Source organism: Sparassis crispa, assembly GCF_003851025.1.
Source record: "Sparassis crispa DNA, contig_000003F, whole genome shotgun sequence".
Classification (NCBI taxonomy): domain Eukaryota; kingdom Fungi; phylum Basidiomycota; class Agaricomycetes; order Polyporales; family Sparassidaceae; genus Sparassis; species Sparassis crispa.
In genome coordinates this window covers 3,601,975-3,618,301 of record NW_020939750.1, presented here as the reverse complement: position 1 = coordinate 3,618,301, position 16,327 = coordinate 3,601,975, and the positions used below count along the sequence as shown (strand labels likewise).

At 52.2% G+C, this 16,327-nt stretch overlaps 5 protein-coding genes across 5 annotated transcripts; 3 read left to right on the top strand and 2 right to left on the bottom strand.

Moving 5' to 3' along the window:
• Window positions 1–354: 354 nt before the first annotated feature.
• SCP_0413140 (hypothetical protein) lies at window positions 355–3,290 on the top strand (the record flags this gene model as incomplete). Its single annotated transcript, XM_027758039.1, has 4 exons — window positions 355–666; window positions 722–2,126; window positions 2,184–2,398; window positions 2,454–3,290. 4 exons carry the CDS (start codon window positions 355–357, stop codon window positions 3,288–3,290), a joined length of 2,769 nt encoding a protein of 922 aa, XP_027613840.1.
• A 1,000-nt stretch (window positions 3,291–4,290) lies between these two features.
• Window positions 4,291–4,650, top strand: SCP_0413130 (hypothetical protein; the record flags this gene model as incomplete). Its single annotated transcript, XM_027758038.1, has 1 exon — window positions 4,291–4,650. One exon carries the CDS (start codon window positions 4,291–4,293, stop codon window positions 4,648–4,650), a length of 360 nt encoding a protein of 119 aa, XP_027613839.1.
• Window positions 4,651–5,009: 359 nt separating this feature from the next.
• SCP_0413120 (hypothetical protein) lies at window positions 5,010–6,460 on the bottom strand (the record flags this gene model as incomplete). Its single annotated transcript, XM_027758037.1, has 3 exons — window positions 5,010–5,339; window positions 5,403–6,297; window positions 6,351–6,460. The coding sequence occupies 3 exons, from the start codon at window positions 6,458–6,460 to the stop codon at window positions 5,010–5,012; spliced, it is 1,335 nt and encodes a 444-aa protein (XP_027613838.1).
• A 3,615-nt stretch (window positions 6,461–10,075) lies between these two features.
• Window positions 10,076–13,216, top strand: SCP_0413110 (Probable beta-glucosidase; the record flags this gene model as incomplete). Its single annotated transcript, XM_027758036.1, has 11 exons — window positions 10,076–10,235; window positions 10,286–10,718; window positions 10,778–10,978; window positions 11,038–11,131; window positions 11,181–11,309; window positions 11,363–11,540; window positions 11,597–11,756; window positions 11,810–11,927; window positions 11,981–12,631; window positions 12,696–12,745; window positions 12,802–13,216. 11 exons carry the CDS (start codon window positions 10,076–10,078, stop codon window positions 13,214–13,216), a joined length of 2,589 nt encoding a protein of 862 aa, XP_027613837.1.
• Window positions 13,217–13,314: 98 nt separating this feature from the next.
• On the bottom strand, window positions 13,315–15,039 carry SCP_0413100 (hypothetical protein; the record flags this gene model as incomplete). The annotated part of the gene is made up of 5 exons (XM_027758035.1): window positions 13,315–13,432; window positions 13,487–13,893; window positions 13,949–14,095; window positions 14,156–14,758; window positions 14,812–15,039. 5 exons carry the CDS (start codon window positions 15,037–15,039, stop codon window positions 13,315–13,317), a joined length of 1,503 nt encoding a protein of 500 aa, XP_027613836.1.
• Window positions 15,040–16,327: the final 1,288 nt, after the last annotated feature.

The window sequence follows — 16,327 nt, the reverse complement described above, 5'->3', positions numbered from 1 at the left end:
GTCCATCCAGTGTTGGCTAGAATGAGCGACTGAGGACTCATGTCACTCTACAAGAAAACGGGCACGTACAACGAGTAGTAGAATTAGGCGCAACAGCATCACGTGTCGGGCATTGGACGCGGTACACGTGGTCGCTGGCCTTCGAACGCAAGGCTACAACCGCACGCACCTCAGCAACATTGCCGTGTTTCGGAGGGCACAATAGACAAGAAGATCTTGCACACGGTAATGTAAATCTGTGAGTCGATCTCTGGCCGACCAACTGATCGAGATTGCGCAGAGCTTGGCCACCCGTCTTCCAGCCGAATATATAAAGTCCTCCATCTCTCTCGGAGGAGGTAAGCACGCGCCAGCATGTCTTCCACTAAGTCTCTCCAATCTGACAATCTCTCTGCTAATTGTCAAAGCTCTCCCCACAAGGCCAAGCGTGATAATTCGCGATTTGCTACCGGCGGCCAAACTCTGCACGACCAACGACGGCATCTTCGTGAAGAAATGCGCGGGAAATTTATCGTGATGCCCGTGGACAAATTTATGGACGCGTTCACCCCTGAATCTGAAGCGATGGTGGAGAAACCATTCAAGCCGAATTTCAAGAAGGTGTTCAAGGACATGGAGAACGTACTCGAAGGTACAGTACGAGAAGAGCAGATGTATGAACCTCTGGTGAGCTTGACATTCTCCTACACATCATGCATCTGATTGAGTCGGTTATGTCAAGGTCAAATGCGTCCAAAATTACAAGCTTTGCACAGGATATGTCCTCAAGTTGGTGCAGAACAAGCCCGACAAGGCGGACCCCTCGAGGCAGAAGGTTGATGCTGCGCTGTTTCTGCCTGAGAACGCCAAGCAGAGAAAGTCCTTTGACGATAGTAGGCCACATTGGTCACTTCAGCGGCTTTCGATTGAGTTCAAGAAGCATAGAACGGAGGATGATCCTTTCGAAGATCCAAAGACGAAGGCCGAGGATGAAGATGACCTGCACCACGATGCTGAGCAGGGCGACGAGGTCCAAGTAGATGACGTGCACGACGCGAATGACGACGACGTGGGCGATATGGACAATGTCTTCCTGGATGAAGACGAGACATACGGAGACGGTGACCCGACAATGGGAGACGGTGAAGACAGCGAGGAAGAGAATTCCCTTCAGATGGCTTCTGAAAAATCATCCAGAGAGGTCTTCGAGACAGCTTATGAGCCGCCCGCTGACCGACGAGCTGCGGCTCGAGGGCAGATCATCTCCTACGCCAAAATGCTCTTCTCACGGCAACATCGCTGCTTCGCATTCACGATTCTCATCCTCCGCGATCTCGCACGAATTATTCGCTGGGACAGGGCCGGTACTGTTATCACGAACAAATTCAAGTACACGAACACCGAGTATCTTGGCAAGTTCCTGTGGCGATTCTGTAATATGACTGATAAACAGCAAGGATACGATACGACGGTCGTTGCTGTGAAACCCGGATCGGCAGACTACAAGCTCATGGAGCAGCTGGCCAAGAATCCGCCAAAAGGTGCTGGCTCCGAGTATGCGAGGCAATCATTCGCCAAGTCCGTGCCCAACCTCTCGAAGGAGAATCCTGATGACTGGTCGTGTTGGAAACTGACTGTACATCCGGAAAAGGGAAAGGGGACCGACGGCTCAGACTCTCGACCTGCAGGGAGGAATGTCCGCAAAAAGCCACGTTTTCGACATTTTTTGGTCGGAAAGCCTCATTTTCAGGCGTCAGGTATGACAGGCCGCACTACACGAGGGTACATTGCGTACGACTGCCAGGATAAGAAATTCGTCTTCCTCAAGGATGTGTGGCGCGTAGACCTGCCAGACATCGAGAAGGAGGGATACATCCTCCAGTCCCTCAATGATGCAGAAGTCGCAAACGTCCCGACTCTGGTTTGCCACGGGGACGTTCTAGACGTTGAAAACGTTGGAAACACTGTACATGTTGAACGACAACGGACGAAGACAGACACCTACTGGCGCGAGTTCTATAGTGGACAGATGAACCCGATCAAGACCCACACACATTATCGGCTTGTAGTCGAAGAAGTCTGTCGTCCACTAAGCGATTTTAAAAATGCTTTGGAGCTGGTGAGGATTATCTCAGATTGTATATATGGTGAGCCTTTCTATTAAGAGTGGACTTAAGCACATGATACTCATAGATTACATGTAGCTCATCATCAGGCCATGGTGAGAGCTAGAATCATGCATCGAGATGTCAGTGCAGGGAATATCCTCATGAATGAAATGCTACTGCCATCGAATGGTGATGTACCCTGGAGGGTTGGGATGTTATGTGACTGGGAGCTGTCCAAATTGATTGATGATGAAGATGGTGAAGTCGACGATACAGAGGGGATCCAGAAGGCAAGGCAACCTGACCGTACTGTGAGCATCCAGTTAGTCTTCCAACTGATAGTGAATGCTCATCTCATACTCACAGGGAACATGGCAGTTCATGTCGGCCATCTTGCTGGACGTGCCCGCTAGAGCCGTCGAAGTTGCGGATGAGCTTGAGGCATTCTTCAATGTCTTCTTGTTCTATCTCGTCAGGTTCATGAACAGTTCCCTCAAGAACCCAGCATACTTCATGTCTCAGTACTTTGATGAGTGCACCGTCAGTGACGGAGCGACTCATTATACCTGCGGTATCGCCAAGCGGAATGCAATGCAATCCGGAAAACTGCAGACAACCCTCGACAAAACAGTCAGATTCGAGTACGGTGATAAGAAGACACATCCATGTAATGCGCTCATCCACCAGCTCTTGAAATGGTTCAAGGCACGATATGCGGAATTCTCTCCTGAGGACTGGCCACAAGGAGCCGTGCAAAATGGACCTGTCACCGACGAACCGCAGCAACCGAATGATGGAATAGAGAATGATGAATTCTCTGCTGACACGGAGATGTCCATTAGAGACCACTTGCGCAGACAGGTTATGGCGCGGTCCCTTGCAACAGGCATGTCTGTCGAAACCTTTAAAGAAGATCCACAAATCGAGGGAAAAGCGCGAGAGGAGCAAAAGGCGCTGGCTAACAACTTGAACTCTCAGGTTCCGATGTACAGGTTGCTCGAAGAGGCTTATAATCAGCACGTGGATGAGTGGCCGAAGCATGACAAGGTACTCGACCGAGTCCCCTCGAACTACAACTACGCGCACTACAAAGAGAAGGGCCTCGAGCTTCCTGCGGTGCCAACTGCACCTTCTGGCTCGAAACGTCGTCTTGAAGCAGATATGCAGGGCGCTCGTCAGAGCAAGCGTTCCAGAGTTGGCTGAGGCTCGCCACATGCTTCGGCCAGCTTGTCTTTGGCCTCAAATGTCAGCGGCGAAAGATGATTTAGCGGCGGATGATCCACTTGCTCGATCTCATTTTCATCGGGGCTGACTTCACGTCCGGTATTATTTATCTTACCATCGTCATCGCCATCGCACATGTGGAACTTTGTGTTTTGTTCTCTCGTCTCTATTTATGTTGTGCTCACGTTTCTTTGGCTTATCCAAAATTGATTTGAACGATAGATTTCTTACAGCTTTGTCTCTGCAATGCAGTGAGATACTCTACATCGTTCGGGAACACAACAAGCCTAAGCAGGAAGAGCGCAGGTACGATAGCAAAACGTCAACGAAGGCCGGAAGCTGTGGCCCAGAGTACTTACGCATAGCAGCTTCGGTAGGGGAGCTGGCACCTGACTGTCTGTTCGTAGAAACGTAGAAAAGACCGCCAGGATGCTGTGAATGGTCCTAACTTCCCATCGCACAACCCAGCACTGAGCACGATTCGAACAGTTCCCGTCACAGGTGCGAACATAAGTATATCCGAATTCACCGATTTTAGGGGATGCGCGGTGAACGACGATCCTCTAACACGGGCTTGGTTTCTCAGGAATTGGGTTTTAAATCGTCCAAGCCCTGGCATCGGGGAAGCCGGACGATTAACTTATCCTGGCCGCGCGCTCAATTGAAAAAGCTATAGGCGCTATCGACGAGCTGTGCAAGCTAGGAGTTCGATCGGATCACGTCGACAGCCTCGCACTCGACATTACGGACGATGCCAGTATCAAGGCGGCAGAAAAGACCGTGCGCGAGCGCTACGGAAAGCTTGACGGTACGCTTGTTTGCCCCTCTGATCTGGCGACCGCGCCGCCGTGACACAGTCTACATCAGTTTTAATCAATAATGCGGCGATCGCACTTTATCCGTCTCCAGACGGGATCGACGCCTGCGGTCGATATATAACGCAATATACGACACGAATGTCTCTGCCGTTGCCCTCGTCATGTCCGTCTTCCTCCCGTTGCTCGTACTCTCTCCCGATCCCCGCGTCATCAATGTGTCTTCAGCTGCTGGGTCGCTCGGTATTGTCTCAAAGCTAGCAGATCCGATCACTCCGAGCATTCTGTACACCGTCTCCAAGGCCGCGCTGAATATGTTTACCATCGAGTACCGAAAGCTGCACCCGAACGTGCTCTTCCATGCGCGTATTTGTCTTCATGTACGGCGTGGACAATCCGCTGAATTTTCTGACTTGCATTCATTGGCTGTGAATCCGGGTTACTGCAGGACGGGGCTAAACGACTTTCAGGGAGAGCGGGACCCACTGGGCGGCGAGCGTGGTGGTGGACCTGACAAATGCTGAACGGGACAAGAGTGGCTTTTGGGAGAAGTTGGAGGGCGCGAAAGAATGTTCTACTCTGGCGTGGTAATTGAAGATGTATCCTGTTCGCCCGACTGCTGAAACAACTGTAGCTGTTACTATCCTCGACTAGTCTCGCAAAGTCAGACTACAACCCTTCGAGTGGGAGACGATATGGATCCTTGACCATTCGTCGGCTGATAAGTCCACCATAATCTACTTCGGACTTCTCGTGAGTTGGCTTACCTTTCAGGTTACATCCCTCTATTTTCCCGCCGGACTTCACCCTCTCATTATTTGAGGGAATACACCGACAACCGAGGGCATATTATAAGGTGAAATCTGGTGGTTCATACTTTTGACTAGGTCGCATTATACAGAGATGGAACTGGCTCTCGATCATGGTCGTGTGCGTGCTGGTGAGAGTGCCTCCGGCCATGAACTGTGTTCCGAATGCGCTCTTTGAGCGACTCTCTGGATCGCTGTTTACCCAGAGGCGTAGACTGCTCTTGAGATGCTGCAAGAAGTTCTTGGGCTGGTACCCGCTCTACGAGTACTTCTGCGGTTGCGTTTCTCCCCCTCACTGCCTCCGAGGAACTGTTGCTTACTGGCTCCAGGTATAGCCTAAATTGCCCTGGCCGTACCTCGGTTTGATGCGGGCGTTTCGTCCGTCGTCGTATGCTATTGTGAGTCTGGAAACATCAAAGTCAGATGCCGTGACGCTTTGGTTAGATCTCTCGAGAACCATTACGCACGAGATAATCCTGCAAGCTCCTACGACCGCTGTCTGACTCCAAGAACCTGTCAAATTGCTCCAGCGCGTAGTCGCGCTCCTCGGCGTGCCCTTGCCGGATCCCTGTGCTAAACCCCTTCGCTTTCCCCGCTTTCATGCCTTGGTCATACCCAGTTGCTTGCCCAGCCTGAAAACCGTTTGACCTTCCAGCTGCATACCCTTGCGCTCGCCCAGCCGCATAGCCCTCCGCACGTCCCTCCTCAAACGCCATTGCACGCTCATCCACCGGATCTACAGCGCCTCTGCCGAGCTCCAGCCGCTTCACCTCTTCATGTCCTTGTTCCAGCGCCTGGTACTCCCGCAAGACCTGTTGTGCCTTCCGCACACCGTCCACGGCCTCCGCCGCCCTCTTACGCTCCTCTTCTAGTTGCTGCCGCACCTCCAGGACTTGCACTTCCGCGCGCCGCAAGTCTTCCGCAGCCGCATCCTGCAATGCCTCAATCCGCCGGACCTCCTCGTGAGCGTGCGCGGCGTCCGTCTCCGCCTGACGCCGCGCGGACTGCTCTGATGTAACGCGTGCTTCGCCCTCCTTCGCGAGCTCTTGCGCAGCACGAGCACGCGCCTCGGAGTCGTCCGCGCGGCAGATCTCGGACTCTAGCCGCTCGCCCGCCTCACCTAGGAGACGCCGCAGGCGGTGGGCTTCGCGCTCCTCCTCCCCAAGCACGACCGTGAGGGCATTCGCGGTATCCCTGTGAACTTGACTCGGATGCGCGTGGTTGTCAGTTCTTTGCTCACCCAGATTCGAGGCCGACTGTTTCCGCGCGTGCCTGTGCGCCGGTGAGAGGAGGTTTGGGTCGTGCAAGAATTGGGTGACGCGCGTGGGCGAGTGTGTTATGTCGTGGATCTCTTGGAGGAAGCTAGGTGTCTCGTTTAACGATATGCAGCTGTGCTAACGGTGGCAATTGCTCACTCGTCGTGAAGACGGTGCGAGAACAAGATATCTGTCTCGGGTGGTTCGTGTGCACTCCTAGTGTAACTGTTATTGCTGGAAGAGCCCGCTGATGTGGATGAGGATTGCATGGGCGAGCAGTATGGGGTAGTTTATGGTGTGGTGTATAGCAGAGTCGAAAGCTTGGGTCCCTATATGACGATGCCTGGTTGAAGTCTGGCTTCGTGCTAGCTAGAGACTTAGAGGACCCGGGCCTAGAACTTGACGAGGCACGGGGTCTAGGCGGATAAGTATTGTGAATGTGCACTTTCAGACGAATTCGAGAGAACACTGACCGTCGATAAGTACATCAACCTCAGGTTCCGAGTTTGCCCCTGGTCTCACCGTGGCAGATAGATATCTCAAGCGTGATCTGTCACCATCACAGATCACGAGGGCGCGTCTGTGACGACTGGTCACGGTGGTGGTTCCCAACTTTGCTTGACTTGCTGTACTTATTCATCGTTAAATACAGGGCGTGATTAAGTGCATCGATCGTGAGTGGTGTTTCTCCAATGTCGTTTGTCAGGTTTTGGGCAAGTCGTGAATTTTTTTTGGCCGATCTGGAGGACCTTTATAACCGATCCTCGGTATATCGTACAGTATCCGCAATCGTCGAACCTTTCTTGAGTGAATTAACCATCCCATCACACAGGATAATCCATCTGTCAAGCAAATTCCTTCCAGATTCGACGATTATGAGCCGGCATACACTCGCCAACTCGGGATCTGTCCTTGCCCAGGTCGAAGCAAGACTGGCAACTTCCCTCATTGGAGGAGCTGAGCGGGCAGTGGTTCGATCGATTGAAGCGGAAGAATTTGAGTCGGCCCCGCTCTTGAATCCACCGATAAGCACAGGGATGACAGAGACTAGAGAAAAAACTGCAAGAATTATCATGAAGAGCTCAGCAGTGTCTGAGGCAGAATATGCTCAAGTACAGCTCATTAATACTTTTTCGACAGACTGGTACTCACCGCCTCATATTGGGTTCCCAAGCTTCTCAGACACTTGAGACACCTTTTGCGCGTGTACTGCGATACCAAGATCACAGGCCATAAACCTGTTGAGTTCGGGTACTGCGATGATCACAACATGAATACCATATGTATTGACCTGCACCAAGCGCGCCTCTTCCTGCAGCTCAAACCCTCGTGCTCTTCCCAGACATAGAAGCTTTCTTCCTGGATGAGAAGCTCGACATCGGGAAATGGCGCCTCGAAGCTCAGGAGGCCAGCGACGCAGTCGATTCAGACCCTGAAGATGAAGATGAAGATGAAGATGAAGAGCGCGCTTTATTGCTTCAAAAGAAGTCGATGGAGGACTTGGCTGCCAGTCATATGGTCTGCTTCGTTGCAGACTTACTTGTGGCTCTCGTGCTAATCTCACCCGTGGACAACAACGAGAGGCAACGGGCAGATCGTGCGATGGAAAGATTAGTGAAGTACTCGACACTCTTAGTGTGGAGGAACGCCGTCGGAAGCCTCCTCACCGATGCTATGCTTCCGTTATACCGGTCGATCTCACCCTGCTATTTGCACATGTCGGTGGCCTTCCTACACTATTCCACGATTGGGTACGTGGGTTTTGAGTATACCGTTCATGTTACTCATTGAAACTTTTGATCAGGCGCGGAGTGCCTCGAAAACCTTATGCCAGAAGACAGTGGAAACACTACCGAGCAGAGCTTGGGAGCATCAGACGGAAACGTCGCTGAAAGGTGTGATGCACGGTCTCATTTGCAAGGTGGAGGATGGTGAAGATTTAGTGGTTTGTGAGAACTCCAAGTCCTACTCCACTCATCCTGATCGATATGAAAAACAGGCCACTCCGCTCTTTGCACGCATCATACACGAGATGTACTCTCACTACGGTCTGGAGCCATTCGTGCGCGGAGCTACCTTGTCGCAGAACACAATTTTATTCTTTTTCCTTCACCGCCGCATAGCGCGTAAGCCCGATGCATATCACCCGCCCTCAGAGATGCTTGGACTCCTGGAGAAGTATAAACATGTACCACGTGCAACAAGCAGATGTCATGGCTGGATGATCCTCCCCATCTCTGTCCAGTGGCACTGCTTGACTGAATTTGGATGCGCATATGCAGAGTGCCTCGAGCGAATGACTCTTCTGGAACTTAGGCGGAAGCGGGAGAGGGGAATCTGGAATGTGGAGGTCGAGAGTAGACTCTATCGTTGGGGAGTGGGCAGCGTTTGCGCAAGGTGTGTTGCCTTGAATGTATCCATGATAATTGTCGCTAGCCGCAGATGTGTTTGCTACTGTTTGAGGAGTTGCCAGAAGGCCGATTGGAAAAAACACAAGCTCAATTACAAACGGCACACACCCCGAGACGAAAATGCGGTCAAGATCGAGATTTGAATCCATTACTTGCCGTTCCGGTCGTCGATTTTATCACCTGTGGCAGGAAACTTACCGCAGAATGAATCAATGACTTCATAGTCTGTATTCAGAGATTCGTGACTTGACGAGAACGACTGCAGCCGGCTAAAATGTTAGAACCGGACAAGTTCTGGAGTTGCTCCTGGAAACTAGGTATATATTGCGGAAACATCTATTTGTCGCACATGGACGTGAGTTGCCAAATCCGTATAAGTCTGTTCTACCAAGGTTACGCCAGCCCATCTCTTTCGGAAATCGGAGAAGTGAGAAAGAAGGCGAATCTGACTCTTCACAGCCCACCCGAACGCATACATGCTCTTCAGTAGTCGGCAGACCAGCTCCCATGCTTATGGTGGCTGAGGAAACGAGAATCTTGATGATCAACCACTCGGCCAGACCTAGAAGTTGGCACACATCGTTGTAATCTGCGCAGCCGGTATATTACAAGGAGATGACTCCGCAGACGCGTCGACGGTACTGGGTCTTCCACATTTTAGCGCTACCTGGCCTTGCATTTCCAGCTCGAACTTGGCTAGAAGCTTGCACATAGTGGTGGTGAACAGTCGTGATAGTAGTTAGAATTGCCAGATCCAGCAGCTGGCCCGGGGATGCCAGGATATGCTCCACCTGAGAAGTACGAAGTAGTATATTCACATCATGCACGCCAGATCAGTCAACAAGACACTTACAACATCGAACGACAGCAGTCAGACAACTGCAGCGCGCGCGCACGACCAGTTGACACGACCAATTGAAACACATCACGGTCATCCAGAAATCGTATTCCAACTGCAAGATATGATTGAATCCATTTTATTTTCTCACGTTACGCTCATAACTAGGGTCATTGATTTCCCGGAGATGCCTGCAAGATTGTCGAAGGGATCAAAGTAAGGTTCAAAAAGAATAAAACTCACATCCCTTGTGATGGAGGGGTTCTGCGGTAGCTTCTGTTCCCTGCTGGGCCGTCATCACTTATACACTCCAATTCTTGCAACAAGCGATCTCAAGGCGTTGATAATAGCTTCAGGCGAAATGACAGTAAGTCCAGACTGCATATGTACTTGACTGAAACGAGGGAAGTTCCCCCCCAGATGAAGGTGGTTGAAGGCCACACGACCAGACAGTCCGGGAAAACATCGGAAATACAGTGCACCTGCTTCTCCTCCTGCGTTGCATATAAGTACGCTGCTTACCCTCGAGGGATGTCCCAGGCTACTTTCTCCGACGCATTGTCTTTTCTCACTACACACGCGGAAGCGGCGAAAGTTTTGCTTGATTTTGCTGGATTTTTGGTGAATAATCCAAGATGCCGCCCTCGGATTTCGCAAACGTAGACCTTGCGGACGTCGTCGACCAACTCACCACGGACGAGGCGATTCTGCTCACTGCTGGTGTCGGCTTCTGGCATACTCACGCCATTCCTCGACTCAACGTCCCGGCGCTCAAAGTCAGTGACGGACCGAATGGCGAGTACAGGACGCATCTACGTTGTCGTACCGCACTGATTAGTCCATAGGCATTCGGGGTAACCACTTCTTCATGGGTACACCTGCTAAATGTTTACCATCGGCTACTGCTCTCGGAGCCACGTTCGATCCCGACCTACTGCATGATGTTGGTCTCAAGCTCCTCGCGCAAGAGGCCAAGCTCAAAGGCGCGTCTGTTCTTCTCGGTCCGACCTGCAATACCCAGCGAAGTCCGCTTGGCGGCAGATCTTTTGAGTCGTTCTCTGAGGATCCTCACCTATCTGGCATGATTGCTGCCTCCTACGTCAAGGGTGTCCAGGAAGGCGGAATCGCGGGATGCATCAAGCACTTCGTCGGAAATGACAAGGAGGACGACCGGATGGCGTACGACTCAATCATGTCTGAGCGCGCCCTGAGGGAAATATACCTCATGCCGTTTATGTTGGCAGAGAAGTATGCCAAGCCGTGGAGCTTCATGACTGCGTAAGCAGCTTTTACCAGGTTCGCTCTCTCTATACCGAGATTTGCTGCGTCTTCAATAGATACAACCGCGTGAACGGGACGCACGTCTCGGAGAACCCGAAGATCATCCGTGATATACTCCGCAACGAATGGGGCAGCGACGCGACTGTAATGAGCGACTGGTTCGGCGTGTACTCTATTGACCACGCAATTAACGCGGGTCTTGATCTCGAAATGCCCGGCACGAACAAGTGGCGAACGCTCGACCTTATGAACAGATCGTACGTAGCTCCGGCGCCATTATTTCGCAAAGCACTCAGGCTGAAACTCTAAATTGCAGAATCCAGAGCCGTAAGATTATGCGCCGTACGGTGAAGGAACGCGCTGCTAAGGTCCTTCAACTCGTCCAGAAGTGTGCGCGGGCCGCGCCCGAAGTGTGTCTTCAGCTCAACTTTTGTCCGCTTCCCTGATACGCTGCTGTAGATTTTGGACGGTGATGGCCTTGAGCGCACGGTGGACACGCCTGAAGAGAAGGCACTCATGCGTCACCTTGCCACGCAGTCTATTGTGCTTCTGAAGAACGACAAAGGTGTGCTGCCACTGAAGCCTAAGGTTCACACCTCCCGTGCGTGCATAGACTTCGGATTTTGACGCGTAATTCACAGGAGCAGAATTTGAAGAAGATTGCGATTGTAGGCGGAAACGCGAAAGCGCTCGTGCTTAGCGGTGGTGGGTCCGCCGCGCTTAAACCGAGCTTCTTCACGACACCCCACGACGGCATCGTTGCCGCACTCGGCGAGGTGGACAAGAACGTCGAGATCACATACTGCGAGGGTGCTAGAGGTGAAGACAACCTTCCGAGCCTCGCTCTGTCATTTCGCGCTGACGAAGTCACCCAGCGTATATGCAGATGCCGTCGCTCGACTACGACATTTTTACGGACAAGGGACAGCGCGGTTGGATCGGTTCTTTCTACTCGCACGAGAGCGATAACAGCATGACGCCTCTGTCGGAGCCCCTTGTAGATCGCTACATTGACGAGACCCGTATTTTCTTCAGGTGGGCTATCGTGGAGAGAATAAAGCCGACATATCGCTGATTATTTACTACAGCACCTCGTACGACGAACGTCTGACGAAACGATGGACACTGAAGCTCAAGGGCCAGCTCAAGCCACGTCCGTACGACTGCCAGTTCGAGTTCGGGCTTTTGTCCGCAGGTCGAGCCCGCGTACGTGCTCTCTGTTATCGGTATATTTTCCTAGCTCATTCCTGGACCTCAAGCTCTATGTCGATGGAAAACTCTTGGTCGACAACTGGACGAAGCAGCGCCGTGGTTCTGCTTTCTTTGGCTCCGGTTCCGAGGAAGAGAAGGGAATATACCCGCTCAAGGCCGGTATTGCACACTCGATTCTCGTCGAGTATTGTAACGTTCGCGCGCCCGCTGATGACGACCTCGATGAAATGCTGATGGACTCAAACCCGGGCGTGCGGCTCGGCGGCGCGGAGGTCGAGGACCCGGATGCGCTGATGGAGCGGGCGGTGAAGCTCGCGAGCGAGGCTGACGCTGTAGTTGCCGTCGTTGGGCTCAACGCGGATTGGGAGACGGAGGGCTATGACCGCACAACGCTCGCGCTCCCGCAGCGCACAGACGAGCTCGTCTCACGCGTCGCGCAAGTGAACGCGCGCACGATCGTCGTCACCCAATCGGGCTCTAGCATCACCATGCCTTGGGTTGACCAGGTGCCCGCAATCGTGCATGCATGGTACCTAGGGAACTCCACGGGGGAAGCGATTGGGGACGTCCTGACAGGCAAGGTTAACCCGAGCGGCCGGCTGAGCCTGACTTTTGCGAAGCGTCTCGAGGATTTCCCGAGTCATGGACATTTCCACTCGGAGAACGGGAAAGTGCGATATGCGGAAGATCTGTTTGTTGTACGTGATATCACAAGCGTGCGCTGTTTGTCGAGGAAGTGTTGATCAGTACCTTATCTTCCAGGGCTATAAGCACTTCCATCACAGAAAGATCGAACCTCTGTTCCCCTTCGGGTACGTCATCCTAGCTCTAGTCATTTCCTGGGCAGCTTTTAGTCGTTTGATCCTAGATACGGTCTGTCGTACACGACATTCCAATATTCCGATCTCAAGCTCTCCAAGCCTGCAGTCTTCAATGGCGAGTTCGAGCTAACCGCCTCCGTTACCGTCACCAACACGGGTACCGTTGCGGGTTCGGATATCGTGCAGCTCTATGTTACGCTGCCGAGCACATCTGAGCTCACGCACCCGCCACTGATGCTCAAGAAGTTCGCGAAGGTCAAGAATCTAGCACCTGGCAAGCGCATAAGCATCGTGTTGGAGCTGGACAAGTACGCTGTGTCTTACTGGGAGGACCGAATCTCGCGCTGGGTTGTCGAGACCGGGGAATACCTCGTGCGCATTGGCAAGAGTAGTGCTCCAAAGGACTTGGGCTTGGCGGCGACCTTCACTGTGGAGAAAGGTTTCGAGTGGAATGGATTGTAGGATTGCAGTGAAACAATACCAAGATCTAAGTAGATATTACGTAGCATCGAGGGCATCCACAAGTAGGTAGATGGTAGAGACACAATGATGAAACCGGTTCAGATTTCCACCTCGACCTGACTCTGGTCCTTTGCGCTGTGCAGCTGGCATTGTGGCTTATGTCTCTTCCAATCAGCCTTCTGGCATGTCCTTGAGCAATAAGACACGTATAGGCAACTGAGAACATCATGAGAGATTAACCTTTCTAAAGCCTTCCGAAAAAGAACGCACCTTTTGCAAGCCTTACTGGCACCTCCCCATCGGAAGAGTTGATCCTCTACCTCAGGATCCCTTACACCTCTCACACGTTTCTCCTTCAATTTCTCAAGGGCGTCCTTTTCTGGGCAAGTTAGATTCGCGCATCCAAAATCCAAGCCGGTCAGGCAGTCCCACCTGCCAGAGACAGGAAGGCTTATCCACCCGTGACGCTTACGCGTGGTCCGGGGGACGTTCTGATACTTCTTCAGGAGTGCAAGCAGCGCAGACTGCGTGCGGTATGCATCGGGCTTGCGTGCGATGCGGCGATGCAGGAAGAGGAAGAGGATGGTGCTGTGCGAGAGGGTGGATCCTCGCGCGAATGGCTCGAGGCCGTACCGAGAGTAGATCTCATGTATGATGCGCGCGAAGAGCGGGGTTGCCTGTGTTCGGACTTGTCAGTTGTGCCAATAAGGACAACGCAGTATGCAGACTCACCACAAGGTCTTCCCCATCAGCTTCCAACTTGTGGATGAGGCCTAACATGACGCCCTTAAGGGATGCCTCAGTCTGGTGTTCCCAAGCCCTGCTTGGCAGCATCTCTACCGCTTTTTTGCAGTAACCGTCCTTGGCTGAGCTCTGCGCCTAATTCAAACCGTCAACACACTTTCCATCGCACTATGCGTTGTGGGCGAACAGACAAACCCAATCATCATATAGCGAGGGAAGACCACCAGCGTGCGCAAATCGAACCAGAGACTCTTTCGATGCGTATAATGGGCGCAGAGTGTCAGTGAGGGGGTCACCGAGCGCTCTCCTCCACATCGGAAGTGTCGAGTACTGCACCAGTCTTCCCATAGCCCGCTCAGCCCGCCTCCTTTCGGTGATGTCCACTGGGGGTATGAGCACGAACGCGACCAGCAGATCCGCCACAAAGTAGACCATATGATATGCGGCTAAATCCGACCCTGATGAATCCTCCAGCTGCATGACCCGCTCTCTATCGTCATCGTCGGACTCGGGGTCTGCATCGACGGAATCGCTGACTTCCTGGGCCTCCAGCCGCCATTGACCGATGTCAATCTCTTCGTCGAGGAGGAATGCTTCTATATCTGGTGCAGCACTGAAAAGCGCACGAAGACGCGCAGGCGACAGCTGCAGATAAACGCCTGCGCGATGCAGATCCAGCCCGACGTCGTGGATATCCCTAGCATCGCAATACTTGAATTCCGCGGGCTTGCGACCGCTAATCTTTGCGTCATAGTACACGCGCAACAAATGCATCACACGTCTGAGTAGGTCCGGAATCTACAACGGTGCGGCCTGAGCTTTGTCCGCGAAATGCCATCGCATAAACCTGCCTGAATATACTCAGCTTGCGATATCGCTGAGGTCTTCAAAACGATGTCGTTCAATCTTTTCAGCGTATCAGTCATTCCTGTCTCTATTGGTGGGTTTCGAAGCGGTGCCGACGTGAAGTCTTCTCCAAAAAGTGACCGGGACATCTTGAGTAATTGCGTCCCGGCGGTGGCACTGGCCAATCTGGCTTCAACCTTAGCAAGGATGGAAAAATTGGAGTGTCCGTTCATTTTTAGCTCGACTACAGTGTGGAGAGGCTGATAAGAGCGAAACAAGTAGACGCCGGGGTTGCCTGGGCGAAAATTAACACGGTGCACGTGACCGTGACTCATTGGCAGCAAGGTTGCTTGTCTCATTAATATTTCTGCAGCGAATACAGAGAAAACGAAGAACTACGTGCTGGTACGTACTGGCTGGCGAGTCCTGAAAACCCTGCGGCAGAACCCTCAAACGCCCTCCGTGGGCATGCTCCCGAACAAAGTTGACCCACAGACTGCGCCACAGTGACCAGTTAGGAATAGACGTTCAGTGTCAGAGTAATCGCACATACACCTCTTGCCGGAGAAATCCTCGGGCACCGCTATCTGAGACGAAGAAGGGTGCAGACACTGATGTGCAAGTCATCTTGTAGTCGCGCAGTTCTATTAATCCCCAACACGTCATTTCAACTTTCAACAGGTTGGTCGGCGGCTTCCACACCAACAGTCACAACGCCCTGCCAGCGATCTTCAAGCGGTGAGTCCCCTCTATATCTCTGATGCCGGCTTTGAACTGATTTTTTCATGTACGTAGAGTGGGAGAAATCACGACTAAGAACGTAAAGAAGCGAATTTGTGCGGCGTGGTTTCTATCTCGTGGCTTCTCTTCACTGAGGAGGCGTCAGTGCACCCGTCATCTCGATTGAAAGCATCTGAAATTTTGAAAGATGATGTCTGTGAGTTTTTTGTCATCTTAGTGAAAGAGCTGACCTTTTAATGACTTATGGAAAAGTCGCGGTCCATATATAGTTCCTCTTTGAAGATGAGTGCTTGGAAGAGCCTAGTCCTCATCGACGGTCACTTTTGATACCCACCGAGTTGGATGTAGAGTGTTGAAACATCGCCAGATTTCACATCACCATACATATGTACATCGGTGTTGCCACGGCCTCTACATGTCACGACATGTCACCGCACGTGCAGCGTGACGCATCGCGCACCGTTCTTTTCCAGTTCAACTGGAATCAACTTTCATTACCGCTGAGTACACAGGTCGTACATATCCGTCCAATCCGAATCTACGATCAGAATCAAACGAGGACCTGAGAGAACCCTCCAATAACATCGATACACTCAGTACAATGCGATGCCGGGCAGAAATGATTGCGTGTTTGTGTCTTTGTATATGAGATGATGTGGTGACGCAAGGGGAGCGGAAAGATATGGGTTGTATGCAATGAGGGTGGACATAGGTGAGTGAGAAAAGTGAGATGGAAATGATGGGGTGCGGAATCCATGAGGGGCACACGCCCTGCGTGCA